The sequence below is a fragment of the Pteronotus mesoamericanus genome, unplaced genomic scaffold (genome assembly GCF_021234165.1).
Source record: "Pteronotus mesoamericanus isolate MK-2021 breed Mesoamerican mustached bat unplaced genomic scaffold, CSHL_Meso_final contig_20, whole genome shotgun sequence".
Classification (NCBI taxonomy): Eukaryota; Metazoa; Chordata; class Mammalia; order Chiroptera; family Mormoopidae; genus Pteronotus; species Pteronotus mesoamericanus.
This window is the reverse complement of record NW_026555085.1, coordinates 85,654,342-85,682,176: the sequence shown is the minus strand read 5'-3', so window position 1 is coordinate 85,682,176 and position 27,835 is coordinate 85,654,342. Positions and strand designations below refer to the sequence as shown.

Below are 27,835 nucleotides of genomic sequence, written 5' to 3'. Positions count from 1 at the left end.
TGAAACAAATATAGTTTTGTTTTTTTATTACTTTTATATAAATGGGAATATGTAAACCTTGGTCTACATGTTGATATTTTGCTCCTAGCAGTGTGTACTAGCGGTCATTCCCTGTCAGCAATTTTAGATCCTCTTAATTTTTATTGCTACGTACTATTCCATTATATGTTTATGCAACAGTTTACTTATCCATTCCCTAGTGATGGACATTTAAGGCATCTCTCTATTTTCCTTTATACACAATGCTACAATGAAAATCTTTGTGAGAAAGAAAAATTTTAAAAATTCTACTTACAAAAGGATTTAACTTTTTTAACATGAGAGTAGCTATGATGACTTTCCTGAAAATAATTCCAATATAAAATTTGCAATAGATTTTAAAACAGTATCAATTATCAAGTCTTCATTAGTTTATATTGAATATAAAACCTCTCCCCTTCTTATTACTATAAACTAGTGGTTTCATTTGTGGTTCTGATTCTGTTAGTGAAAACTAAAATTTTATAAAATTTCCTTAATCTTCGGAAAATTTCGATGAGTAAGTGTGTATACTAACCTTAATTCAACAAGGAATACACTTCTAAGGGATGTTCTTTTCCTGTACTATTCGGGTACTAGGTACTGACTAAATGCCTTTTTACAAATCTAATCACCTATGACTTTAATACAATCACGATGTTGCTGAATTAATACTGCACATAGATTTGAGTGGTTTGTTTATATCAATAGTAGACATAGTGAGCCCTACTAATGGCACCAGGGACAAGAGCACATGAGATGCAGCCAAAGAAGTGGGTCGTATTTATGGAATAGTAAAGCCACCTGGCTCACAAAGGCGCTGATACCACAGCCTTGGCCTGATTACCATGGGGCTCCAACACATTCAACTAACTGGCCACCACACAGTCCATTATTATTTGTAAATGGACTGGTGGGAGGACTTGTAAATAATCACAGGACATACCTTAAACAGCACTGTCTCATAGCCTCTCATTTACTTGAGCATCTACTATGCTGTCTAGGGCTCAGCAGTGAAACAGGTAGGCACTGACAGAAATACCTTCCTGAAAAACGTTGTATGTATAACACCTGCCCCAAATGACAGACATAGAAATATTCACCAGGTGTTTTTGTAACATCTCTCAACAGCTCGAAGAGTAAGTCCAAGGTTGGCGGCTGGTGCTGCCGCGGGCAGTTGGACACAGCTGCCGTTAGCTGTTCCAGCAGGATGATCCAGACTTCTATGAGGCCTGGGGAGCAAACACCAGACATCTGTGAGTTTTGGTTATACGTAATACAGACCCATTGCAAGATCAAATATGTTAAAGAGGTCTTTAAACTGCCACATGCTCTCTGTATACGAGGTACCTCCCAGCAAGGCAGCCCTCAGGGCCTACAAATGGACAGATTCTGATTTACATGTTCTGACAAAGTCAAAGGGAAAAAAAAACCCTACTCAAATTTCTCCCTTATTCCCCTGCAGGAAGAATGTGATGTGGTTTGTAAATTCTACATGAAATGATGGTCGGATTTCTTGGGAGTTGATGATAGCAAAATAACGTAATGTCCCTTTAGCTTTATCACCTTAGTCAATTATTTAAGAATATTATTTTATTATATACATAACAAAAATGCCATTCTAACCATTTTTATGTGTACAGTTCAGCGGTATTAATTACATGCACAATGTTGTACAACCATCACGACTATCTATTTTCATCACCTCAAACAGAAATTCTCTATAACCATTAAGCAATAAACCTCCACTCTCCCCTCACCCCAGCCCCTCTGGTAACCTCTAACCTACTGGCTGTGTGATTTTGCCCAATCTAGGTATGTCATGAGTGGAATCATAAAGTATTTGTTTTTTTGTATATCTGGCTTATTTCACTTAGGATAACATTTTCAAGGTACATCCATATTATAGCATGTCTCAGAATTGCATTCCTTTTCATGGATAAATAATATCCCCTTGTATGTATGCACCACATTTCGTCCATCCATCTGTTGGATGTGTGTTGGTTCTGCCTTTCGGTCAACGTGAATGCGGCTGCAGTGACCCCAAAGGGAGGGCACGTTTGAGTCCCTCCTTTCAATTCTCTCGGGTACACACGTGAGTGTGCCATTCCTGGGCTATATGACAACTCTGTTTAGCTTTCTGGAGGACCACCAAGTTGTTTTCCATAAAAGCGGCACCATTTTACATTCCCATGAGGATTCCTATTTGTCCACATCCTTGCCAACACTTATTTTCTGTTGTGTTTTTTTTTAAACTATCGCCATCCTGGCAGGTGGCAAACTAGTACTTCATCATGCTTTTGATATATATTTTCCTAATGATTAATGATATTGAGCATCTTTTCATGCCCTTATAGGCCATCTGTGTATCTTTTTTTGAGAAATATCTGTTCATGTCCCTTACACACTTTAATTTTTTAATTTTTTTATTTTTATTTTTTTAAATTTATAAATCATGTTTATTCTATTACAGTTGTCTCAATTTTTACCCCTTCACCCCCCTCCACCCACCCCCTGCTCCCACAGTCAATTCCCACTCTGTTGTCCATGTCCATGGGTCATTCATACATGTTCTTTGTCTAGTCCCTTCCCCTTCTTTCCACCATTGTCCTCTTTCCCCATCCCCTCCGGGCACTTTCAGTCTGCTCCATGTTTCTGTGTCTGTGGTTTATTTTGTTCATTAGTTTATTTTGTTGAATAGAGTCCACTTATAGGTGTGTTCATATGGTATTTGTCTTTCATCAACTGGCTTATTTCACTTAGCTTAATATTCTCCAGTTCCATCCATGTGGTCGCAAAAGGTAGGAGTTCCATCTCTCTTCTTCTCCTTCTTTCTTAAATGCAGGTTGATTTTATTTATTGTTTTTAAATGCCAAAGTTAATTATAAAATATTAAAAAATTTAAAACCATTATAAAGTCTCAGCAATTAAACCAACATGACACCAGCACAGAAATAATCAGGTAGATCAATGAAATACAATGAGCATTCTGGAGATAAATGTATATATCTAACAATATAATATATGATTAAGTTGATATTTCAAATCAATGGGGGAGAATAAGGTTTATTCAACATATAAGGTGCCTAGATCACTATTACTTGAAATAAAACAAATATAGAGCCCTATTTCACACATTATACAAGAAATATTCAAATGAGTTAAAAATCAATATGTAGAATCTAAGGAGTTTTACAAGAAAATAGAACTAATATTTTTCATGACCTGAGGTAAAATATTCAAACCCAGAAGCTATAAATATTGACAATATGACTATATTAAACATTTAACTATATAGTATTATACATATAAAAAAGTGAAAGGACAAGGAATAGAATAGGAAAGTATTTGCAACACATCTAAAACAGAGTTAATAGGGTTTTTCTTTTGTTTTTTTTAGGGAAAAAAAGTTCTACAAACCTTAAATCAATAAATGGATAAAGAATACCAAAAAGCCATTTAAAGCTTTTTTAAAAATAATGGAAATAGGCAAGAAGTATACAAAAACAAAAACAGGTTTAGTTTCAACAAATAGTAAGGGAACTATTAAAATAGCATCATTGTCACAATCAGATTAATGAGTATTAATAATATTGGTAATTTCAAGTATTGGCAACTCTGAAAGGAGTACTGGGTATTCATAGAAACTTTTTCATCTTAAAAGCAGTCCCTTTAGCATATTTTGCAGTGCTGGTTTGGTGGAGGTGTATTCTTTTAGCCTTCTTTTGTCTGGGAAACTCCTTATTTCGCCTTCCATTTTAATTGACAGCCTTGCTGGGTAGAGCAGTCTTGGTCACAAGCCTTTGCTTTTCATGACTTGGAATATTTTTTGCCATTCCCTTCTGGCTTGCAGTGTTTCTGTTGAGAAGTCAGCAGCTACCTGTATTGGGGCTCCCTTATATGTTACTACCTCTTTCTTCCTTGCTTGCTTTAGGATTCTCTGTTTGTCTTTGATATTTGCCATTTTAATGATGATGTGTCTTGGAGTGGGCCTCATTGGGTTACTCTTGAATGGGACCCTCTGTGCTTCCTGGACTTGTGTGACTTTTTCTTTCTTCCAATTAGGGAAGTTTCCCATCATTACTTTTTCAAACAGGTTCACTATCCCTTCCTCATCCTCTCCTCCTTCTGGTATCCCTATTATTCGGATATTATTACATTTAAGGTTGTCCTGCATTTCCCTCAATGCCTCTTCATTCTTTCTGAGTCTTTTTTCATTTTCTTGCTCTTTCTGGGAGCTTTTTTTCTACCTTGTCCTCCAGCTGGCTGATTCAGTCCTTGGCTTCATCTATCTGCTTTTGATTCCTTCTACTGTGTTCTTCAATTCAGAAATTGTCTTCTTCATTTCCTCTTGTCTCTTATTGATAGTTTCTATGTCCTTTTTCATGCAGATATAGTTTGCAGTAAGTTCCTCATAGTTTCCGTGTAGTTTTTGGTAATTCTCTCTGAGCTCACTGAGCTCATTGAACTTCCTTAGAACCGTTGTTTGGAACTCAATATCTGATAGTTTACTTGACTCTCTTTCATTTAGTTCTCTTTCTGGGGAATCCTCCTTTCCCTTCGAGTGGGGGTTATTTCTTTGTCTTCCCATTATTTGTGAGACTCTTCTCTTTTGCTTCTGATTCTTAAGTTGATCTGTCTTGATTTCCAGACTTTGTGGTGTGAACTTCTATGGTTGGAGACTGCTTCTTTTACTTTCTGCATCTGCCTCTGATGATATCAGAGGTCATCCCTGTCTGATCTTAGGCACCCTGTTCGAGACTTCCAGTAATCTACTGTTCGTGGCTGTCTCCTTCAGCTGTTAATCTCTTTTCATTGATTTTAGAGAAACAGGGAGAGAAACATCGGTCTGTTGTTCTGCTTATTTATGCATTCACTCTGAGTCTTGTGCATGCCCTGACCAAGGATTGCACCTGCAACTTCGGTGCACTGGGGCAAGCTCTAACCAAGTGAAACACCCAGCCGGGGCCTCCTTGCCCATTTTTACAGCAGGATATTTATCTTTTTGTTGTTGAGTTTTAGGACTTCTTTATATATTCTGGATATTAGAACTGTGCCAAATATATGATTTATAAATACGTTCTCCTATTCCTTAGTTTGCCTGTTCACTTTCTTGATAATGTTCTTGGATGCATAAAAGTTTTTAATTTTGAAGTCTTAAGGTACCTGTTTTTTTTTGGTTGTTGTTGTTGCTTATGCTCATCTATTTTCTTTGCTCTTTCTAGTGCCACATTTGTTCCAAGGGTCATTCATCTGGTTTCTATAAATTGTTTTAAATTTACCTGCCCCCACGGCGGTTTGCACTTCTGGAGCCTTCCCAACCCTGTATACGTACAAATCAGTGTGTATACTACTCACAGGCGGGGAGATGATGCTCACAGTGTGTGCTCACAGTGTGGACAGGTCCATCTGCCCAGAGCAGCACACTCCTCCGTATACACTCTCTTCTTTTCTCTCTTCTAAGAGGTTCATTTTAAAAATGACATACTAACTTTTAGTGCTGGTCATTACTAGGTGAGGGGGAAAGCATGAAATTCTTTTTATTAGTTCCATATAGTTTCAATTTTGCCATTTATGCAAGCACTATATGAGCCAATATTTCTTCACAACACTGTCTTTGGAAATATCTGAACCTATAGCTCAGAAAGCTGTGCAGTAAAAAGGACTCAATTTCCCTAGCTTCATATGAAAGAATGACAGTAATATAAAAAATAGCCCACTCTACATGTCAATTTTAATACTTCAATTCTAATTTTCCTGAAGAAATAAAATTGTATCAGAAGACTGCATTTAAAAATATTGCCATAAAAATGACTTTCCCAGTTTTAAACATCCCCTTGAATAGGCAAAATCAAAGTCATGGACAGTAAATATAATAAAACTAGGTGATAAGAAATTTTTATAAGCCTTAAAATACAGGGTGGGACAAAAGTAGATTTACAGTTGTGAGTATGTGAAACAGTTTATTCTTATATTATTTATTAATTATTGTATTATTTGAACATCTATATGAACAACCGTAAACCTAATTTTGCCCCACCCTGTATAAGCAAGGTGTGGACAAGCTAATTTATAGGAAATTCAGAGGACAGAAAAACTGGTTACATACCACCAAAATGTGGCAGGGCGGGGCAACCAATAAAATCCAAATGGAATACTCTATAGGACAAAGCACCTCACTTCTTCAATAAATTGCAAAGGAGTAAAAAGAGTTGGACAGGAAAATCTATAGATTGAAAAGGGTTTAAGAGACATATCAAACATATAGTGTGGATCTTAATGTGAATCCTGACATAATTGGAAAATTTAACATAATAGATATTTGATGTTATTAAAGAGTTATTAGTTTTTAAGGTGTGATAATAACATAGTTATTTGGCATCTTTAAAGACCACATCCTAATATTGAGTATACAGATGGCCCATAGGCATATGAAAAATGCTCAGCATCAATAGTCATCAGAGAGATGCAAATTAAAGCCACAATGAGATATCACCTCACACCTTCCAAAAATGACTATCATTAAATATGTCAACAAACAACAAGTGCTGGTGAGGCTGCAGAGAAAAGGGAACCCTAGTGCACTGTTGGTGGGAATGCAGACTGGTGCAGCCACTGTGGAAAACAATATGGAATTTCCTCAAAAAATTAAAAATGGAACTACCTTTTGACCCAGTAATTCCACTGCTGGGAATATACCCTAAGAATCCCAAATCATGAATTCAAGAGGACTTATGCATCCCTACATTCATAGCAGTGCTATTTACAACAACCAGAGTTGGAAACAGCCTAAGTGCCCAACAGTAGACAAGTGATCAAAAAACTGGTCCATTTACAAAATGGAATACTATGCAGCAGAAAAAAAAAGATGGGGTTCCTCCCTTTTGTGACAGCATGGATGGCACTGGAGACTATTATGCTAAGTGAAATAAGCCAGTCAGTGAAAGACAAACATCATATGACCTCGCTTATAAGAGGAATCTAATAAAGAAAACAAAATAAACTAAAGAGCAAAATAAAACCAGATACATAGAACCATGGAACAGACTGACAGAAGTAAGAGTGGAGGAGGGAGGTGGAGACTATTTGAAAGAGTGTGAAGGGATTAGTCAACGAACATGTATGAAGACCCGTGGACATGGACAATGATATGGGGGTGGGCTATGGATGTGGGGGGCGGGCTGGGTGACGGGGGGTAGGAGGGAGAAGGATTGGGACAACTGTAACAGCATAAATAATAATAAAAAATAAAAAATAAACAGGAACACATACTAATGTCTGAGATTTGCTTTAAAATAATACGAAAAGGAGGAAGTGGGCGGGGTAAGGGAGGCAGGAAGAGTAAGCGTGTATGTGTATGTAGATACGCATTACATGACGTTGGCCATAAGTTAGTAATATTTGAAGCTGGGTGATAGGCACATGAAGGTTCACTGTAACATTCTGTCTAGTTTTATATATGTTTAATATTTCCATAGGAAAGAAAAGTAATTTGCCTTGGAAACCAGAGAAATAATACCTCCGAATATATCAATGGTGAGAATTAATTGTTAATACTAACTTAAAGCTTTTACTTTTATTGTTTTCTATGATTTAGCTATGTTTCCTAAGTAATTATAACTTTAAAGCCCTCAAAGAATTTACTCTGTGGGAAACTTTTAGTGCTCAGCTGAACTTTATCCACCAGGAGATGGGCCACCTAGAAAAGAATGGTTTAATGATTTGCATAAATGGGAAGGAAATGCTGTTATGTATATACAAACCATTTACAACTGTTTTAAAGATGGTATTACAAATAGGCAACATTAGTTTCTGCTTATAATAGTCTGGAGTGGAGGTTTACAATGCTAAGTAAAAAATATTCTTACCATTAAAATGAAACCTGTATTAGGCATTATCTAGCCAATTTCCAATATTTTAATTTTTCTCTACATTAGGTTTTCCTATAGTGCTTCCTTATAACTAGTCTGAACTAGTGAAGTTTTACTGTTTATAATCCCTATGGAAAACTGTAAATCCCATAAATGAATTTGTAATAGAACAATAAAACAGGAGAGAAATGTAAAACAAACACAAAAGCAAATTTAAGAAGCCTCCCCTAAAAAGTCTTTTTCATGGGTTTGAAACAACCCGTTCCCAGTTATTAGACCCCTTTCAGGATATCATTTCCATTCCTACATCTAGAAACCAGTCAGGGTCATCTGAGAAGACAGCAAGTAGGAGCATGAGTTAACCTATCTAAGAATTAGCCAAGGTTACTAGAGTGAACTCCAATTCACAGGAAATTACATAGAAACTAATTTGAAACACATTCTTTAAAATTATTCTTTTAATGAGTGTTCAGCTTCACCAGTCACAGATTCTTTCTTCAGTAATGGTTTAATTTCCCCAGTCTCTAACCAAATAGTCCTGCAGGAAGTAATTATATAATGACTGTGTTTTCTAGAAGGAATTAAAGACAATTACCAGCCAATTTAAGTACCAATTCACCAATGCAACCATATTCCAATTTGCTAAATTCAAGAGAATTTGGAGTTAGAAATTATATTTAGCAGAATCTGCAAATCTGTACTGGTTTTAGATGCAGGCATCCATCTAAAAAGAATAGGTTCAGAGGCATCAATTGTAAAATGTTTTTGGAGCGTTCATGGAAACTTTAGGTAGACTTGTTCTATTAGAGTCATAAACAGTAACAACATAAGTGGATGATCATTCGCGATCTAGAAGCTGTTTAATTCATGATTTAAGCTTCTGAGAATAATACACAGCAAATAACTGGTTTAGTCTAATCAACGAACTTACCAGTGTCATCATCAAAATCGGACAGGATGGACTCAATTCCATCCTCACTGCTCGCCGACTGCTCCTGAAGCCTTCGAGGCAAGCTAGCAAGTCGCCCACTAAGGAATATTGGCTTCATGGGCATTTTGTAGATTTTGGCCAATAACTAAATAAAAAATACCAAACTTCAATTACATACTGGAAAAAACTACACTGTGTTAAAAAACAATAAAATTATACACTAGTAATAGAAAGGGGAGAGAAAACCGAAAAGCTCCCATTGTATGGATGTCTTAAAGTTGGTTATTTGTGATTTGGCTTCACAAGGTAGCTTGCAAGAGGCATTTATCCTGGGAAGCAGATAAAACAGCATTCAATGACAACCAAAAGATAGAGGTAAAAAACACAATGAATACTTTCTCAGCATCTCCATTGCCCATGAGTGTTGTAGGTTTTTATAAACCTGCCAAGGGAACCATGACACCATTTCCGTCCATGGGAGAAAGTGTCTATGAGGATCAGTGAGAAGAGAGTCTGTAGGCCAATCAGGTGGCAGACTCTCATTTCCCCTTCCCATGACCCCATGTCAAAGAAGCAGTGGGTGGGGGAGGCAATGGGGGAAGGAGGACTCTGTGGGCAAGGTCAGAGATCAAAGTACGGGGAGCAACGCTAACAGACCGCCCTGAGCTCTTTATTCCCCTTTGTCCACTAGGGGCCAGTCCCCCAGGGATCTCTGTTAGTGAAACAAACTCCCAAGATTCCTTATCTTCACAAATTACAACTGTGCTTGCTGTACCCATACTGTTCTAGAAACCAGCGACAGAGCTGTGAGCAAGAGAGACAAAATTCCTGTCCTGTGGGTCTTACAGACAATAATCCTTTATAATAAATAAAATTTCCGACATCAATGACATAGAAAAAATTAGACAGGTTGTACTACAGAGAGCGAATGAGGTGTGTGGGGAGCTGGTGGATTCCAAAGCCCTCCTCTCTGTGGCAGCTGATGTTTCCGGTGAGAACTGGAAGGTGAGTATCATACAGACACCTGGGGAGGACAAATTCCAGGCAGAGGGAGCAGCAGCAGCCCTGGGTGTAATAAGCTGGGCATCTATGAGGGGCCGAAGGCGAGTGTGGTTGGAGCACAGTGACTGAGAGGAAAGGATCTGAGGTGAAAAGGGCGCTGAAGTCCTGTCCTGTGGGGCCGGGGGAGAAAGTTAGGGCCGTGTATCCTTTCCAAAGCTTTGGGCTCACCGCTCTCGCTGAGGGGCGAGAAGAGGCCTGGGGGGTATAACCTGAGAAGACAGGAGGAAAACTAGCTCCGAGAGGGTGTCATTGGAGCCTGCAGGAGAAAGGGCTCCAAGGAGGGCGTATCGCCTTGTTCCACGGGCACGGCATGGGGAAGGACAGAGCATCGTTGAACTGAGCATATTTAAGGTCGCTGTCCACACGGACTTCTCCGCTAGCTCTTGACTGAATACATCCCTCTTACATTTTTTTGTTTCCCCTCATTGTCTGCGCCCCCACCGTCCACGTTTTGGCACTTCAGGAAGAGCTCCCCTGACTTCATGCCTCCTCCCTCTACAGCCTGGCACAAAGGCAGAGATCAAGGTAGTTCGTCTGAGAACAAATGAGAAGTCCCAGAGATCTCAGGAGCCAACTGTGTGCTCCAAGTACACTGTTAATAGTTTCTCTCTCTCCTTCATGGAAGGGTTGGGGACAAAAATTCATACTCCCAATCTAAGTCCCAATCGCCTCAAAGACAGCAGACAGTGTTTCTCTCAGGCCTCCGCAAAAGACACCTGCAGGGGTTTTGCAGGCACGTCCCGAGGCAGGTGTGAGGGCCTGGGCCCAGGGTGAGCATCCCCGTACCTGAGAGCAGCGCCTGAGGTAATCCAGGGCAGGGAGGCACAGGTCTGGGGACGTGGCCCCTGGTCCCGGGACACAGTCTCCAATCTCCTTACAGTCCACCTCCCCTAGGGATAGCACAGGGAGACAGAGACAGTGTTATCCTTGTTTATGCTCTTACAACGGACGACCTATGTATTCACACGGTGTCCGTTTGCCCAATGTCTATTAAAACAGAAAAAAATCCTTTCAGTCATTTTGTCTTCCTACATGTGTACACGTTAAACACAATTGGAATCCTCCTGTACATCTTATTTGGTTGAGATTGTTTTGTGACTTCTTTTTAGTAAACAATGAGCATTTTTTCTCTATTCTGCCATAGTACTTTTCAGTAGCTGAAGTGTTTTTTTTTATTGCTAGGCACACTGATTCACTTTCCTAGGCCCCTGCTGTTGATGGTATGACTTTAAAAAAAGTTCTATTGATTTTAGAGAGAGAGAGAGACATAGATATGTTGTTCCACTTACTTATGTATGTACTTATTCGTTGCTTCTTATTTGTGCCCTGACCAGGGATCGAACTCGCAGCCTTGGCTTGTGTGTCAGGACAACACTCTAACCAACTGAGCTACCCAGCCAGGGCCGATGGTGTGACTTCTGAAGCTCTGATGGGGATGATCCTGGAGATCAGCCATGTGCTGGGCTGGAATGAAGCACCAGGCCTCTCTCCATCTGGAAAAGGACCTCATATGCTGCCAGTGCTCAGTACTAAATAGTGATGATAAATGAAGCCTCTGGGAAGATTCTAAACATCTGGGGTTTGGGGATGGAGACTATGTAATTGAACTGAAATTCTTCCTTTTTAAAAAAAATGTATTTAGATATTTAACAGATCTGTAGAAGGCTTCTACATTTTCTTTAGGTAAACAGTAGTTGAGAATTATTCTTCTTTTCATGTAATGAAACTATTTTTCAACTTTTAATAAAATCATTGCACAGTATTGTAATTGTTTCTAATTATCTGTAATTGTAGCAACCAGCACCCTCCCCTGTGGGTAAACAGACATAATTACTAGGCATTATTTAAAATTCAGAAGCAGACAAAGAGGCATTTTCTCCTTAAAAATGGAAGGAGGTTTTAGATCAGAGGTTGGCAAACTTTTTTTGGACAGGGCCAGGCGGTAAGTATAATACTTTAGGCTTTGCAGGTCATACTGTCTTTGCTGAAGCTTCGCAACCCTGTCCCTGCACCATGAAAACAGCCACAGACAGATGACCATGGCTTTGTTTCAAAAAAACTTTATTTATAAAAACTATCAGTGACTGGATTTGGCCATGGGCCACAGTTTGCAACTCCTGGCTTAGATGAACATACCTTACAGTATAAAAACACAGACCAGGTCAAATTCAGGTTGAAATAACCAAGTGGGAATTAAAAATAAATTCATTCCCTGGCTTGTTGATCAAACTGAGTCTTTCAAAGTTTTTTACAGAGGCTGCTGTGGTGTGCATAGAAGTCTGTGCACATGGGGCTCCCCAGAGCTGGGGCAGTACCCAGCCAGCATGGCTACCCTGGGGGCTCAGCCAGTCCACTCCCTGCAGCCCCATACAAATAATTCCTCCTTGGAATTCACAGAAAAAAAGAACTGGACCTGTTTTAAATATTCTCCATGTGCACACTGATAATGCTGCATCTTTATTTTCAGGTCTCAACTCCCTCAGATAAAATTGCAAATTTCTAACATGCAGAGAAGCATCTGCACTTGGATGTTTCACTGAAACTCCACACATCCACGTGCCCTGAGGCAGAACTTCTTGCCCGTCACAGCTAACCTGCTTGCCTTGGGACATCCCAGTTCTGGGTAACATCAGTCCTTGTAAGGAACGTGGGGAATGGGAGTCATCCTCAGTTCCGCCTCTCAGCTGCCTGTTCATTTCAGCTGAAATGCCGTCCCCCCTTTTTTTACTAGCCTCTATGAAAGCATTCATCTCATTCAACTGTAATTATTGATTTATGGGTCTGTTTCCCAGAATAGGCCATGAGCCTCTCACAGGCAGGCAGCATGTTTTATTCATCTTTATATTCCATCGTACACACAGGCCACTGGGCCCATGTAGCAGGTATTGCACTTTTCAGTGAGCAGAATGCCAATCATAATGCTTCTTACACAAAATACAGGTCTGTGAAATAACAGAAGCTATATGTACACATTGGTCTCTGTCCCCAGTTCCTGGTACAGAGCTCCCAAAACTCTTGCAATGTCCTAAGTGAGGAGAGTGCTAGGAACATCCTTCCTGCTGATGTCTGGTCTTTGAACCAGGTTTCTGACCTAAATCGCTTGGAATATCCTGAGTGACAGGAGAGTTTTTCTGTGTTAATGAGGCAACCGTGGCGGGGGGGGGGGGGGGGGTCCTGGATGGGGACTGGTCACCAGAAAAACCAAGTCACGATTAGAAGCTTGGAACTTGCAGTCCCTCCCCTCATCCTCCAGGGAGGAGAAAGGGGCTGGAAATTACCCAGTGATCTGTCATACTCACATGGTGAAGCCTCCACAAAAGTTCCAAAATCACAGGGTTCAGAGGACTTCTGGTTGGTGAACGCGGCTCTGTGCCAGGACGGGGTCCACCCCAATGCCACAGATAGAGCCTCCTGTGCTTGGGGTCCTTTCGGGCCGCCGCCTATGCCTCTTCTGTTTGGTTGTCCATCTGTGTCCTTTAGCATAGCCCTTCTTATATTATAAACTGGTCAATGGAAGTGTATCCTCGAATTCTGTGAGCTGTTCTAGCAAACATAGAATCTATGAGGGTGGGAGTCATGGGAACCTGCAACTCTTGGCCGGGTCAAACGGGAGTCGTGTGTAATCTGAAGACCAGCCTGAAGTAGGGGACAGTCCCGTGGGACTGAGCCCTTAACCTGTGTGGTCTGAGCTAACTCTGGATAGTATCAGAATTGAACTGGGGGACACCCAGCTAGTGGGACGGAGGACTGCTTGGTGTGGGGAAACGCCCATACATCTGGCGTTAGAAGTGGTGTGAGCACGGCGGTAGTGCGAGATTAAAGGCGGCGTGCAGGAGAAGCGAGTTTGTTCTTGGACAAGAACTGAGTTTTATGCTATCTAACGCAAAGGTTCATCCTTTAAGGTCATCTTATATTTAAGACACTAAATTATTTGGCTTCTATTTAACATAGAGCAAATTTTTAAAAAGTCTTCCTTTGTTGTTCAAAAGAAATCTTTGAAGCCTAGTAGGTAAAATCAGCAAGTGAGTAGCTGCCATGGTTGCCCTCAGCTCAGTCTTCTATTTTTCAGGGTATATATAATATAGGATAAGGATATATAATAATTGAATATAACAAGGCTGGTCCACTGATCAGACCTGTGGCCTCCAGCTCCTATCCTGAAACTTGCACACTGTTCTTGCCCCCCAAGGAGGGGGGATGTGAGTGAGGTCACCTAGCGTCCTTGTGTCCAGCTTTCTTTCGCAAAGGAACTTGTTGGTTATTTAGCAAGAACATAAAAGAATATTATGAATCTTTTATTTTCCTTATTTAAAAGGCTTTCAGGCCCTGCCCGGGGTGGCTCAGTTGGTTGGGTATCATTCTGCAAAGTGAAAGGTCGCAGGTTTGAGTCTCAGTCCGGGCACTTGCCTTGGTTACGGGCCTGGTCCGTAGTTAGGGCACATGTGAGAATCGATGTTTCTTTCTCTCTCTTCTCCTCCCTCTCTAAAAATTAATAAGTAAAATCTTAAATAAATACATAAATAAATAGATAAATGGCTCTCGGTCTCCATGATGAAATTCTCAAAAGTTGAAAACTTAAGTTTCTTCTAAATTTTTGGTTTAATTACCTGCCCCCGCCCCCCTCCATTTCATGGATGGACTCATGCTGCATAAACATCTGCTACAGAAGGTCATGCTGTGCAGCAAGACTTCACTCTGCTAAAGTATTCCTAAATTCAGCATAAAATCAGTCAGGTAGTTTCTGAAATACAGGAGGCCTCAAGAGAGGGGGACTTTTACACTCCAAAAGATTTTGTGATTAATAAGGCCTGCGGGGAGACATTCTTAATTCCTGTTTCGGAGCTGGGAACTCAAACTCTAATTAGGTGACACTGAGGAGAATAGTTTTCTGCATATGGGCAACTAATGAATATAATGCTAAATGTTTTAAGACTCAAAAAGAAGTAAAATAACATGTAGATTGAAAACATGCTAGATTACTATATTATTCCACGACCACAATAAAAAACATCAACCCTGGACAGAACCTGAGGCTGCTTTTCTAGTAAGCTCTCTGTTTCTGAGTACACACCACTGGCTTCCATCCCAGGATGCTCAGTGGGCCTGTCTCCAGGGCTTTCCACACAAAGCCATCCAGGAAAGAGTCCCCAGCTGTCACAAGGCATGAAAGCAAGACTCCACTTACCCAGTCCTTTGACAAACTTCATAAGGCACATGATGTAACTAGTGGCTGCATTAGCAAAGACCTGGATGTTGTCGGTATTGAGAAAAGCTTCAAATACATCAAACACTGGAGCTTGGCCTTTTCCTGAGGGAGGAAGATGATAGAATTGTGAGGAAGTTAAGTCTCTATCTTTCAGGTTGCCCATACTCTCAGCACCTTCCACGGGGCCTCGAAAAATCTGGAGAAAAGCCAGGGCCTTCTGAATGGACAACTGGCCTGGCACCCAGGCTGTGTTTCTTAGCTTTGCCTGCAGGGGGCGCTACAGGGGGCGAGCTGCAGGAAGGCTGCAAAGAGCTCAGGGGAGAGAAGGGATGCAGGGCTGAGGCAATGTGCAGGTCTATATGGCGGGGAAACGTGGGCCTCTGAATTCTGCACACATAATTATAGGGAAGAGAAGGTTTAGATAAATCCTTGATGGCATCTACTAATTTATTTATACTTGTGCAGAAAACAGTTAACATAGAAGGCTCAAGACTGCAGTCTTTAGAAAGGTTTGTATATAAGGATGGCCTTTGGCTGGAGTCTCAGAATGCGGCTTCCAGAATATTTCTGGGCAGCAGTTAATTGACAAGGTTAGTTCACTGTGCCTAGACTGTGTAAACAATGTGGTTTCTTCTGAACAGCCTGCTTTCCTGCAGGGAGTCTGGAATTTTGGTATATGTTAGATAGAAGGTACCTCTGGGACCCGCCCCCCCCCCCCCACCCCCCCGCGCCCAGCCATCAGCTGGGTCTCTAATGTGCTTTCCTGGGCTGAAACATTGTACTCATATTGCTGCATTTTTCACTGCTGGGGGAAAAGCGTGCCCTGTGGAACCCTCATGGGAAGGTAAGAGCACAAGGAAGCCTGCAGAGGGGTTCCCTCAGATTCTGTCTGCCCTTCGCCCTTATAATCTTGGCTTATCCTTACTGTGTTGCCATTATACTTCTTAGCAGTGAGCAATGTAATAAATCTGGGCCATATAATAAATAGGTTGAGTTCTGAGTCCTTCTTGTGGGTCTCTGAATGTGGGGACCCCTGACACAACACCCCTGATCGCGGGCATGCTTAATGGGTGCCCATGCATATCCAGACAGACCCGATCTTCTGAATTTAGATTCCCCAGGGTTATGATAGTTTTCTGCTTCTTTCCAGCAAGTGGATAACATTTTTCATTTTGGCTTTAGGAATTAACTCAATACAGGTAAGTGTAAGTGAAACAATCGAAATCTCTTAGCCTTTCATCCAGCCTGACAGTAAGAGCAGAGCCTGATAATGCTCAGGGTTCTCGCCTGCTGGCAGGACTCAGGTCTCGTGTCCCTGCTGCACCAGCTTATTTCCTGCTGATAAAGCACCGCTGAATGTCAGTCTTCCCTGTTGTTTAATTTCCTCTGACAGCAAAGAACTTGGCATAAAGAACTAAGGCCCTACAGCAAAAACCAACCACACGTCCTTCCCGCTATCACCACTCCTATTCAAGTCCTCTCCAGAGCAATCAGGCAAGAAAAGGAAATAAAGGGCATCCAAATCGGAAAGGAAGAGGTAAAATCCTCTCCCTGCAGATGTTGCGATCTTACATACAGAAAGTGTTACAAGACTCTAACAAAAGTTGTTAGAACTAATAAACGAATTTAGTCACGTTTCAGGATAAAACGCCAATGCACAATCTTACCCATGGAGTAATCACCGACTAGGTAGTCCTTCACCTCAGACTTGTTCCCGCTGTGCACCGTTTCCAGGGCACTGAACAAGGGCCTCCAGCCCGACTGGATTTGGGAGGAACACACTTCAACCAGCTCGCCAATGGATGTGACCACCTGGCAGAGGCAAAGGAGGTGTCAGTTAACACTCTCTTTTTAAAGGATGCAGGAGCACTTATGGGGTGGGTGATATACTTCTTTGCTCCCCATTTCTGGGTTAATTTTAGTAAAAGAGAAAAAAATAGAAGCAAGACAAACTCACGCAAAAATCTTCTAAATAAGCACTCGCATATTGTATTAATTGGCATTTTACTAAGGACTAAGGTTGTCGGTCAACTTTTCACAAGCTTATTATTAGCTACTTGTAAATATCTTGCTGTTCTTTTAGACTGGGTTTTTGTCTTTGTTGTCTTTTTATTATTTTTAGAGCTATTTATGTGTTCTAGATTCAAATCCTTCCTGAGATCTATAATTTGCAAATAGTTTTTCATAACCTTGGGCTTGACTTTATTTTTTAATGGTGTTAAAGGAGCAATGCTTTACATTTTCATGAAGTCTAGCTCATCAGTTTTTTTTGGTATGTGTATTTGTGTTAATGAGCCAAGGGTGGCAGGGTGCTTGGGAACGGCACAGACTACGGACTGTTCCACGAACTTGCACGTCATTCAGCTGCCGTGCTAACCTTCTCTGCATTGTTTCAGTTTTCGTATGTGCTGCTAAAGTGGGCACCATCAAATTCTCTTTTTATGGATCATGCTGATGTCATTTCTAAGAAATCTCTGCCTAACTCAAGGTCTCAAAGACTGTCTTCTGTACTTTCTCCTGGAAACATTTATAGTTTTTCTTATAGTTAAGGCTATGATCCGTATTGAGTTATTTTTGTAGATATATTGAGAGATAAAAGTGTAAATCATTTCTATTACATATGTTCAAGCACTATTCTCTGAAAACAATATCCTTTCCTTTTATTGAATTCAGTGGCTGCCTTGTCAAAAATTAATTGAAACGAAATGTGAGAATTTGTTTCTATACTCTATTTAGTTCCATTGACCTGTAAGTGTACCTTTACACCAATATCACACTATGTTGATTACTTAAGTTTTGGAATCAGGTAGTATAAATTATCCAAATTTTTTCTTTTTCTAATTTGTTTTCTCTATTCTTGATCTCTTGTATTTGCATATAAAATTTTTAAAAGACTTTATTTATTTTTAGAGAGAGAGGTAGGGAAGGAGAGAAGGAGAGAGACATCAATGTGTGGTTGCCTCTCGCGTGCCCCCTACCGGGGACCTGGCCTGCAACCCAGGCATGTGCCCTGACTGGGAATCAAACTGGTGACCCTTTGATTCTCAGGCTGGCACTCAACCCCCTGAGCCACACCAGCCAGGGCCATTTGCCTATAAATTTGAGAATCATCTTGCCAATATCATTAAAATCTGTTTGGATTTTGATGGGAATTGCACTGAATCTATACATTAATGGAGGGGGATTTTCTCATTTAAAATTATTGAGTCTTTCAATCAATGAATGGAGTATATGTCACAGTTTATTTAAATTTTCTTTAATTTTTCTTAGCAATGTTTTATATTTATAGTTCTCAGTGTTTAGGTCTTGAACTTCTTTTGCTAAATTTACTTCTAAATATTTTTATCATTTTAATGATCTTGTGAGTGGAACTATCCTCTTAATTTCAATTTCTGATCATTTATTTCTCAGACATAAGAATTCAATTGATTTTAGTATCTTAATCTTGTATCCAGTGACCTTATTAAATTCACTAATAATTCTAGTAATTTTTTGTAAATTCCTTAGGATTTCTACATACAAGGCCATGTTGTTTATGAATTAAGAAAAGTTTTGCTCTTCTTTTCAAATCTAGACACCTTTAATTTTTGTGTACACTGTGTAAAAATTATATTAAATACAAATAGTCAAGAAGGAAATCCTTGCCTGGTTGCTAATCATAGGGAAAGAGCATTCAGTCCTTCACCATGAAGTGTGACATTGGATGTAAGAATCTCAAAGATGCTCTTTATCCAACTGAGGAAATTCCTTCTACTTCTCATTCCTTAAGGTTTTTTTTTTTTTAATTAAAAATGAGCGTTAAATTTTGTCAAATTTCTATAATTACTTACATGATCATGTGGTTTCAATCCTTTATTCTACTAATATGATATGTTACATTAATCGATTTTGAGCTGTTAAACCAACCTTACACTCCTGGGATAAATTTCATATGTAACAGTGTTTAATCTTTATATGTTGCTGGATTTAAATTCTAATAACTTTTCATTTTTTTAATCCTTACCCAAGGATGTGTTTATTGATTTTAAAGAGAGAAGAGGGGAAGAGGGAAAGGGGGAGAGAGACAGACAGAGAGACATCAATTGGTTGCCTTCCACACATGCTCTGACTGGAGATCTAACCCACAACCTAGGTATGTGCCCTGACTGGGGATTGAACCTGCAACCTTTTGATATACAAGATGATGCTCCAATCAACTGAGCCGCCCAGCCAGGGCTCTAATAATTTTTAAAGAATTTTTTAGGTTTAATTTTGTGAAGAATATTGGTCTATAGTTTTCTTGTGGCTTTAGTATCAGAGTAACATTGGAATCATGAAATGTGTTTGGTAGTGTTCCTTCCTCCTCTATTATCTGATGGGGGTTTGTGTAAGGCTGGTGTTATTTCTTTCCTATAGTTTATAGATTTGTTAGAGAGACCAACAAAGTGTAGATATTCTTTTTGGCAAGACTTTAAATGACTAATTCAATTTCTTTACTTGATAGAGATTTAATTGTATTTTCCATTTCTTATTGAAAAAAATTTTGGTTACTTGTATCTTTCTAGGAATTTTTCCATTTGGTTTAAGTTGTCTTATTTTGTTGACATAAGGTTGCTTATAATATTTTCATAATTCTTTTGATTTCTCTAGTGTTTTCAGTAATGTTTCCTCTTCTATTCTTCATTTTGGTAGTTTGCAGTTTCATTGATATTCCTCTGTTGTTTGTTTTCCTATTTCATTGTTTTCTATTCTGGTCATCATTTCCTCTTAGCTTCTTTAGATTAGCTCTTCTTCTAGGGACTTGGGGTGAAAACTTATATTACTGATTTCAGTTTTTTCTTCTTCCTAATGTGAGCATTTGCAGGTATAATTTCCTCCGCATTCCACAAATTTTGATAAGTTGCATTTTCATTTTCACTCATTCAAAATATTCTAATTTTCCTTGTGACTTCTTTGACCCATAGACTATTTAGAATTCTAAATAGTTTCTTTGATTTCCAAATAGGTACTTTCCAAATTTCTTTCTATTGCTTATTTTGAATTAAATTCCATTGTTGCTGGAAAACATACTTTATATGATTTTAATTCTATTACATATATGGAGACTAGCATCGCATCTATCATGGAGAATATTCCATGTGCCTTTAAAAATAATCTGTATTCTTTTGTTGGATAAAGTGTTCTAGATCCTTAGTAATCTACCATCTAGTTGTTCTGTCAACTACTTAGAGAGGAGTGTTGCAATATCCCCTATAATTATTTTTATTGTGGTAAAATTATGCATACCATAAAATTATAATTTTAACCATTTTTAAGCGTACAGTTTAATAGCACTAAGTACATCGACATTGTTGTGCAACTATCACCACCGTCCATCCCCAGGATGTTTTCCTCCTTCCAGACTAAACCTCCGCACCATTACATAGTAACTCTCCATTCTCTCCCACTGCAACGCTTAAGTTGTCTCTCTCTCCCCTTTCAATTCTTTTTTGCTTCATGCACTTTTAAGGATTTATTGTTAGGTGTACAGACATTTATAATAGATGTGTCTTCCTGATATGCTGACCCTTTCCTACTTACTAAATATCTCTGTTTTCAGTAATATTTCTTGTATTGAAGTATAGTTTACCTGGCGTTAATGTAGTGACCCCAGCTCTGCCACGGTTAGTGTTTGCATGGAAAATCGTCAGTCCTCTGAATTTCAATCTATTTGGGCTTTTGAATCTAAAAATTTGTGTCCTGTAGACTGTATATTGTCGTATCTTGTTGTTATATCCTGTATTCCACTCTCTGCCTTTTAATAGAAGTTTAGTCAATTCATGTTTGTTTAACATCTTTACTGAGAGAGAGATCATACCTGATAAAACGTACCCATTTATAGCAAACAGTTCAGTGTTTTTTTAAAGTATATTCAGAGTTGTACAAGCATCACCACAATTTAATTTTAGAACATTTTCAGTAATCCTGTCCCCAAAACTCAGGACCTGTTATCAGGCATTGCCCACCCTACCACTCTACCCTCTGCCCTAGGCATTCACTAAGCTACTGTCTCCACAGATCTGCCTATTTTGGCACGATTACATAAATGTAATCATATGAAGTATGGTCTTACATTATCTCCTGGCCTTCATTCTTTCTAGAGATGTCAGCAGTCATGGTTCCTGTGTAGTCCCGAACTCTCTCTCTTGTTACTCTGAAGATTTTGTCTTTGTCTTTGAGCACTTTGACTACAATGTATCTACTATGGATTATCTTTGTGTTGCTGCTCATTGGGTTCCGTTATTTCTCTTACTACATTTACCCACCCCTTTGTCTATCTCCTCTTCATCTGGACTCCTTTTACATGTATACTTGACATTGTCCCACAGGTCTCTAAGGTTTTATTTATTTTTCATCAAAATGAATTCTCTCTGATGCTCAGAACGGATCATTTATATTGAGCTACCTGGAACTTCACTTATTTTTTTTCTTCTGCCATCTCAAATCTTGCCAGTAAGCCCATCGAGTAGGTTTTTTATTTAGTTATTGCCCTTTTTAACAGTAGAATTTCCATTTTTCATATTTCTGATTTCTCTATCACATTTCCATTCTTGAGTCACTATCACCATATTTTCCGTTAACTCCTTGAACATACTGATGATAGCTATTTTGAGTCTCTGTCTCTGAATTCCAACACTGGGCTCCCTCTAAGTCAGTTTGTATTTATTGTTTTTTCCCCTCAAGTATTTGTCACTCTTTCTTGTTTCTTTGCATGTCTCATAATTTTTTTTTCAACAAAAATTCAACATTTTAGATAAGATAGCGTAGCAATGCTGAATGCTGATTCCTTTTCCTGAGTTTTCTTTAAAATAAATAAGTTGCTTGGACATAAACTATGGAACCTGTCTCTTCCCACAGTGTGAGGCAGCAATGTCTCTGCTCAATTTTTTTTATTACAATTATTACTTTTTTAGCCTGACTTCCTAGTGTTTGTCCCCATGTTGACACAGGCTAGTTACTGGTCATGGGTGATGTGGGCAGACTGTGCTCATACTCACACTTGAGTCTTTAAGGCTTCCACCTTTTGCCAACCAGTCTGTGTGTGTGTGTAGGCTGGGGACAATACTCAAAGTTCAGCCAATGCCTCCGTCTTCCTTGTCTTTTTACTTTCTGATGGGATCTGCACGGTCCATCCTGCCTATGTCCATGTTTCAGTGAGTCAGAGCTGTGTGAGGAACTTACCTGGTCCTTCTGTGAATCTCGGGTTTCTAGGGCCTCATGATACATTTCTTACTGGCTCACTGCTCATTGCAACCGCAGGTTAGCAAGGTTGCAGGATTCTTCCATTCATTTCGTAATTAACCCACCACTCTGAGCTGACAAATCAATGATCTTTTCCCCTCTTCTCCAGACCAAGTCTGTTCCTCCTTGCAGAAAAGCTGCTGATTTTCCCTGTCAGCCTCGCACTGGTCAAACTGTTATTCTTGTCAAAACTTTAGAAGTAAGGGGGGATGGGTGCAGTCTTCAGCTAGAACGTCACAGACTCCGACTGTTCTTTATCAGAATTCTGGCAAGAACTATTTTTAAGCACAAATGCTACTCAATTTGTTGTCTGCCCTTGGTCAGTTTCCAGAGCTCTGAAATGGTTGCCTTGGACAATTTTGTCCTGTCTAATCCTTGATTCTTGTGAGGAGAATTCACTAACTTCTTTACACCACTATAGCCAAAGTCCTTCTTGTTCTTTATCTTCCTGAAACTATTTCAGCACAGTTATTCGAAAGTCTGTATCTGATAACTCTGATATCTGGATCCCTGGAAGGGTATGTATGTGTCTATCTGTACTGTCTTTTTGTTTTTAATGACATGTTATTTCCTAATGAGCCTGATTATTTTTGACTGAAATGCAGACATTATACCTAAACATTAAGAAATAATGATGTCATGTTCTCAGGTTCGGGATTGGGATTATTTGAAGTTGGGGACTGTTTTCTGTTAGGACTAGTCTATTTAAGTTTCCCCCTTCCTCTTAGGGAATCCTATTCTCTTCATGATTCTGACCCAAGATGTCAAGAAGTTACCGGATGGGCAGGCTCCAGACTCCAATTTGTCTTAGCTTCTTAGTCTTTCAGCTTCTTCTGAAATTAATTAATTCCATTTTAGGAAAAGCAATCCCAAATACTAGCCTGGGTATTCTTTTTCTCCTAGATCATGGCCTCAAAGTTATTCACTTTGTTTGTGATATTTCAATGCTTTCCAATGACTAAAAAGATTTTTTTATCCAACTTTTTCCAGTTGTTCCTGTAGAAAGCTGATTTGAATGACTTAGTTCACTATTATTGGAATCCCCCAACCTAGCCTTTAAGTGTTAATTCATATCTTCATTCTTTTTTTGTTTCATTAAAAATTATGATTTAGTATTTTGCATGGAAGATACCAATATTTCTCTTATTTCTAGGTCTGATTGTATCATATTGTAGTTTCAGTAGCTCCAACTATTGCCTTGTTTCCCTATGTGTTTTGTAATATTTTTAAAATACTGTGAACTCACATATCTTGGAACTTTATTTGCAGGATTATTTTTGTGTCCCAAGTTGAAATTCTAGGAGGAATTCTGTTGCTCTGCATAGTGCCTGTGTAAAGTTCCCAGACCACCAAGGTGGTACAATTTCATTTGCTGACTCCACAAAAGGGTTGGCTTGTAATTTTAATCATGGAACGTTAATTTTTTTATTTCTAGTAAGAACCAATGTTAGAAACAGCCTGATCATATCCTCAGGGAGGGTGGTACTTAGGTTCATTTCCAATTCAACCTTGGCCTCAGTGAGCACTGGTTTTAAAGATTTGTGCTGAAATTTGCCTCCTGTTCTTGTGGTCTCAAGAATGTGATAGCAGCCCTGACTGGTGTGGCTCAGAGGGTTGGGCATCGTCCCACAAACTAAAAGGTCGCTGGTTTGGTTCCCAGTCAGGGCACATGCCTTGAGTGTGGGCCAGGCCCTGGGTTGGAGGCCTGCGAGAAGCAACCCATCGCTGTTTCTCTCCCTCTTTTTTTCCTCTCCTTTCCCCTCCCTTTAAAAAGAAATAAATAAAATCTTTACAAAAAGAAAATGATAGCAGAGCTCAGTTTTACCTGGTGACAAATTCCATGATGGCCAAAGCAGCCTTAGAGCTCTGTTTACTTCTGAGGCTTCACATTGCTACTTAGTTGTGGGCATCTTAGTATTTCTCACTTTCTTGCCAGGGTGTCAATGTATTTAAAAAGAATTTTTCAGCCGTTATTTGACATTTTTAGATTTCAGAGAGAGGGTCTGTGTTCCTAGACGACCATCAGGTTCGTTATGATGTCTCCAGTTAGTTTCTTCACCACTTTAGTCCCAGTTGAGGGTATGGTTACCAGTATAGACCAGTAAAGCCCATTTGCCTAGGTTCAATTCCCAGTTCCCTCAGGCACTGCATCCTCAGGTAAATGGAATCACCTTTCTTTGTCACAGATTCCACATAGAGGACTACCGGAAAGGTGGAATATGCAAAGGTCACAGGACAACGCCTGCCTGGGCACTCCATAAGCACTAGTCATGATGGTGGTTTACAATGCTGGTCACCGTGACACACTGACCTGGTCTTGAACGTCCTCATCACACAACTCCAGCTGCATGATACGCTCAAAAGGCCGGAAGAGTGCTTCATTAAAGTGAAAGTGCGGTGGCTCGTTCCAGTCAGTGAGAACCTCTGTCAGTATGTCATGGATGAAGGAAACCGCCTTCTGAGACACGTGTCTTTCCTTATGGCAGGCAGCCTGCAAGATTCATGAGAGAACAGAACACCGTTGGAACTTCAGGCAAGTACGAGTCTGGTTTCACCTTTCTTCTTAGGAAGGTTTTCCTAACCCACCTCACTGCAGGGAGGTGGATGCAGCTTCTGTTAAAGTAAAGAACCCTTCAAGGGATATGTACAGGTGAACAGCACACAGAGTTGCATTTTAAATAACCGAACAGCCTGATCAGACACAACTCCAATTTTACTTAAATGTTTCTAGAAAAATCAGAGTACCTAGTAATTTCTTCTTCTTCTTCTTCTCTTTAATATAACATGACAGTTTTCTTGGATGGTATAGAACGTGCTGACTGTAAAGACACCAGAACTGCCCACCATCTCATTCCTAGCTGTGCCCCAAGCATATATCGATTAGAGGAGTCATTTGTCCCTCAGGGAGGTGAGCCGATGGCACTAATAAAGCTCTCATTGGTTGAGGGCCCTGTATCCAGGCCACCCTGATGCTGGGCTTAGATGTGTGGTTTGCTTTGGACAATAGCAAATATTATGTAAGTAGATAATTGAAAAGTTGTTGTGATTTGGGGTTTGTTCTCTTGCTTTCCTTTGGAATTCTAGAAATGCCATGTGAACGAGCTGGGGCCAGTCTGCTGAAGGATGAGAGAGGCCATTTGTCCGGCCTCCCCAGTCAAGGCCACCACGAACCCGCTGGCCCCAGTCTCTGTACTGGCTGACCACAGGCGGCACGTAAGGCCAGCTGAGATCAGCCAAGGCTGGCTGACACTGGACGTACTGCCTAGCTGAGCCTAGCTCAAATTTCTTACCCAGGAATTCATGAGTTAAATAAACGAGTTCCTTTAAATGAATTGTTACTTTAAAATGAAGTGTTACTTAAAATGAATTGTCATTTTAAATCCTAAGTTTTTGAGATGGTTTGTTATAGTGTAATAGATAACTGATATACTGTTTCTCCATAACTGCTATTATTTTCTACTCATTTTCCTTACTAGAATGTTCTCAAGTTAGTGAATTAAGTTCCTCCCAAAATACTTTATGACATATATCTATTTGATAAGCACTAAAGAGCTATTAAGAATAGTTATCACTACAACAATTTTCCCATCAACTTAGAAGTAGCCAGTTACCATGTACTGAAATCCTGAGATGGAGAGTTACCATATAATTTATCACAGGAACTGCTTTTCCTAGTATTAACTTTGTTGGGAAACCAGGACAGATGGGTCTCCTACTCAGAGGTACTGCCTAGAGTAGAGTTAGCTGTTAGAAAAGAGAGACTGGTAGGAACGAAAGGCACTATTAGCGTCATGTATAAAAATAAAGCTTTAGGCTCAGGTTGATACCAGGTCATAAAGAATGAAAACTGACCAACTTGTAAAGCAAGAGGGTCAGAACGAGACCAGGGCAGTGCTGTCCTTTGGGGTGATTCTATAGATGCCATGAGGTATAATTGGTATAATGATGCCTGTGACCGGGAGATGGGGACCTTCCCATTGTGCAATGGCCACAGTGCTCTGCGGCCCCACACCGACTGGGGGGCCCTGTGCTGGCTCTGCGGACAGAGTTCCCTGCACTTCCCACTTCCCAGGCACTCGCCTCCACCAGGTGCGGGGCCACCAGGCTCCAGCAGCGCATCACGTGGAGCAGCGGCCTTGACCTGCTGCGCACGATCCTCAGCATGGCGTCCCCGAGGCGGAACAGGTGCAGCGCACTTTTCCGGTCCTGGGTGGATTTCACTTCTCCTACAAGAAAAGACCATGAAAGCCATCAAGCCCAACCTCAGATATAGTTTGACCTGTTCAAGCACAGAGAGAGGATGAAAATCAAATAATTGTACTCAGACCAGCAGGACTATTTGGTGAGTGCTAACCAAGAGAGGAGATGCGCTGGGGTTCAAGAGAGACTTAGGTGGTTCGCTCAGCGAGGCCCGGCCCACCCCTCCTGTTCACCACCACATTCCCAGTGGCTGCTGTGACAAGTGTGAATGATGCTTGTTGACAAGGGAGGGTGATGTAGTGGTCATATAGGCAGGCTAGGGAGTCAGGCGGCCTGGGCTCAAATCCTGTCTTCATCATTTAGTAGTTGGGTTACATTGGGCCAGAGATTTATGTCTGATCCACAGTTTCTCATTGTAAATGTGGGGATAATAGGACGTATTTCTTAAAGTTACTTTAAGGATTAAATGTAATAATACTCATAAAGTGCTCAACACAGGCGCACACTACCTGACCCTCACTCTTAGCTGTCATCATGACTATTGCTGTTGCGTCCTGCTTGGTCATCATCCACTGCCAATCCTTAGTGGCACCTCTGAAGTTCTTGTCCAGCAAGTCAGGCCCCTTTGCTACTCGATAACATGCTGCCTAGCTGGTTCTGCTTTGCTTCAGCACAGTCTTCGCCCACTCTGATCTCGTACTACTTCTCTACCAATGTCACCTTAGTCTTTCCCACTCCCTTCTACTGTGTCCTGTTGTTCCCCCTTTACTGCCGCCTACAAAATGCTGATCATTATCAGGCTCTTCCCACCAAAGTGCTTCTCATTAGCCTTGCCATATCAATTAAACTTCAAAATGACAGTAGTAATAATCACTGACATTTACTGAATGTTTACTCTGCATCAGACATTGTGTTGCTTCTTTGCATCTTTAACCATTTTAATTTTTGAAGCAAACCTTAAGAAGGAAATGTACTTACTGCCACGTTACAGATTGGTCACCTGAATGCTGGAAAGGTGAACCGACTTGTCTAAGATGATGCGTCTGGTCAAAGATGAAGGCAGCATTTTGACTCCTGTCTGGTTGATTTCAAAGCCAGCGCTTCCTTGTTCTGGGACTGCTGTCTCTCCTTGGCCCTGCTCACTGCTTTTTGTAAGCTCAGAATCTGCTGATTTATCCAGCACAAAAGATGTCGGAGGTTGCCCTGGGCTCAGAGGTGCTCTGGTAGTCTGATTGTTCTGGAAGGTTGGCCTTATATAGCTAAGGTTTTAAAGTCTATTAAAAACTA

The 27,835-nt window shown here is 40.2% G+C and overlaps 1 protein-coding gene across 1 annotated transcript in view; it reads right to left on the bottom strand.

The window, feature by feature from the left end:
- ARFGEF3 (ARFGEF family member 3) overlaps positions 1-27,835 on the bottom strand; it is a 160,253-nt gene that overhangs the window by 23,148 nt on the left and 109,270 nt on the right. Inside the window, exons 21-27 of the mRNA XM_054570026.1 lie at positions 26,429-26,574; positions 24,660-24,839; positions 16,756-16,900; positions 15,068-15,190; positions 10,669-10,772; positions 8,821-8,965; positions 1,122-1,250 (exon numbers count right to left, since the gene is read on the bottom strand). Coding sequence (XP_054426001.1) covers positions 1,122-1,250; positions 8,821-8,965; positions 10,669-10,772; positions 15,068-15,190; positions 16,756-16,900; positions 24,660-24,839; positions 26,429-26,574 — 972 coding nt within the window. The remainder of the gene's footprint in view (positions 1-1,121; positions 1,251-8,820; positions 8,966-10,668; positions 10,773-15,067; positions 15,191-16,755; positions 16,901-24,659; positions 24,840-26,428; positions 26,575-27,835) is intronic.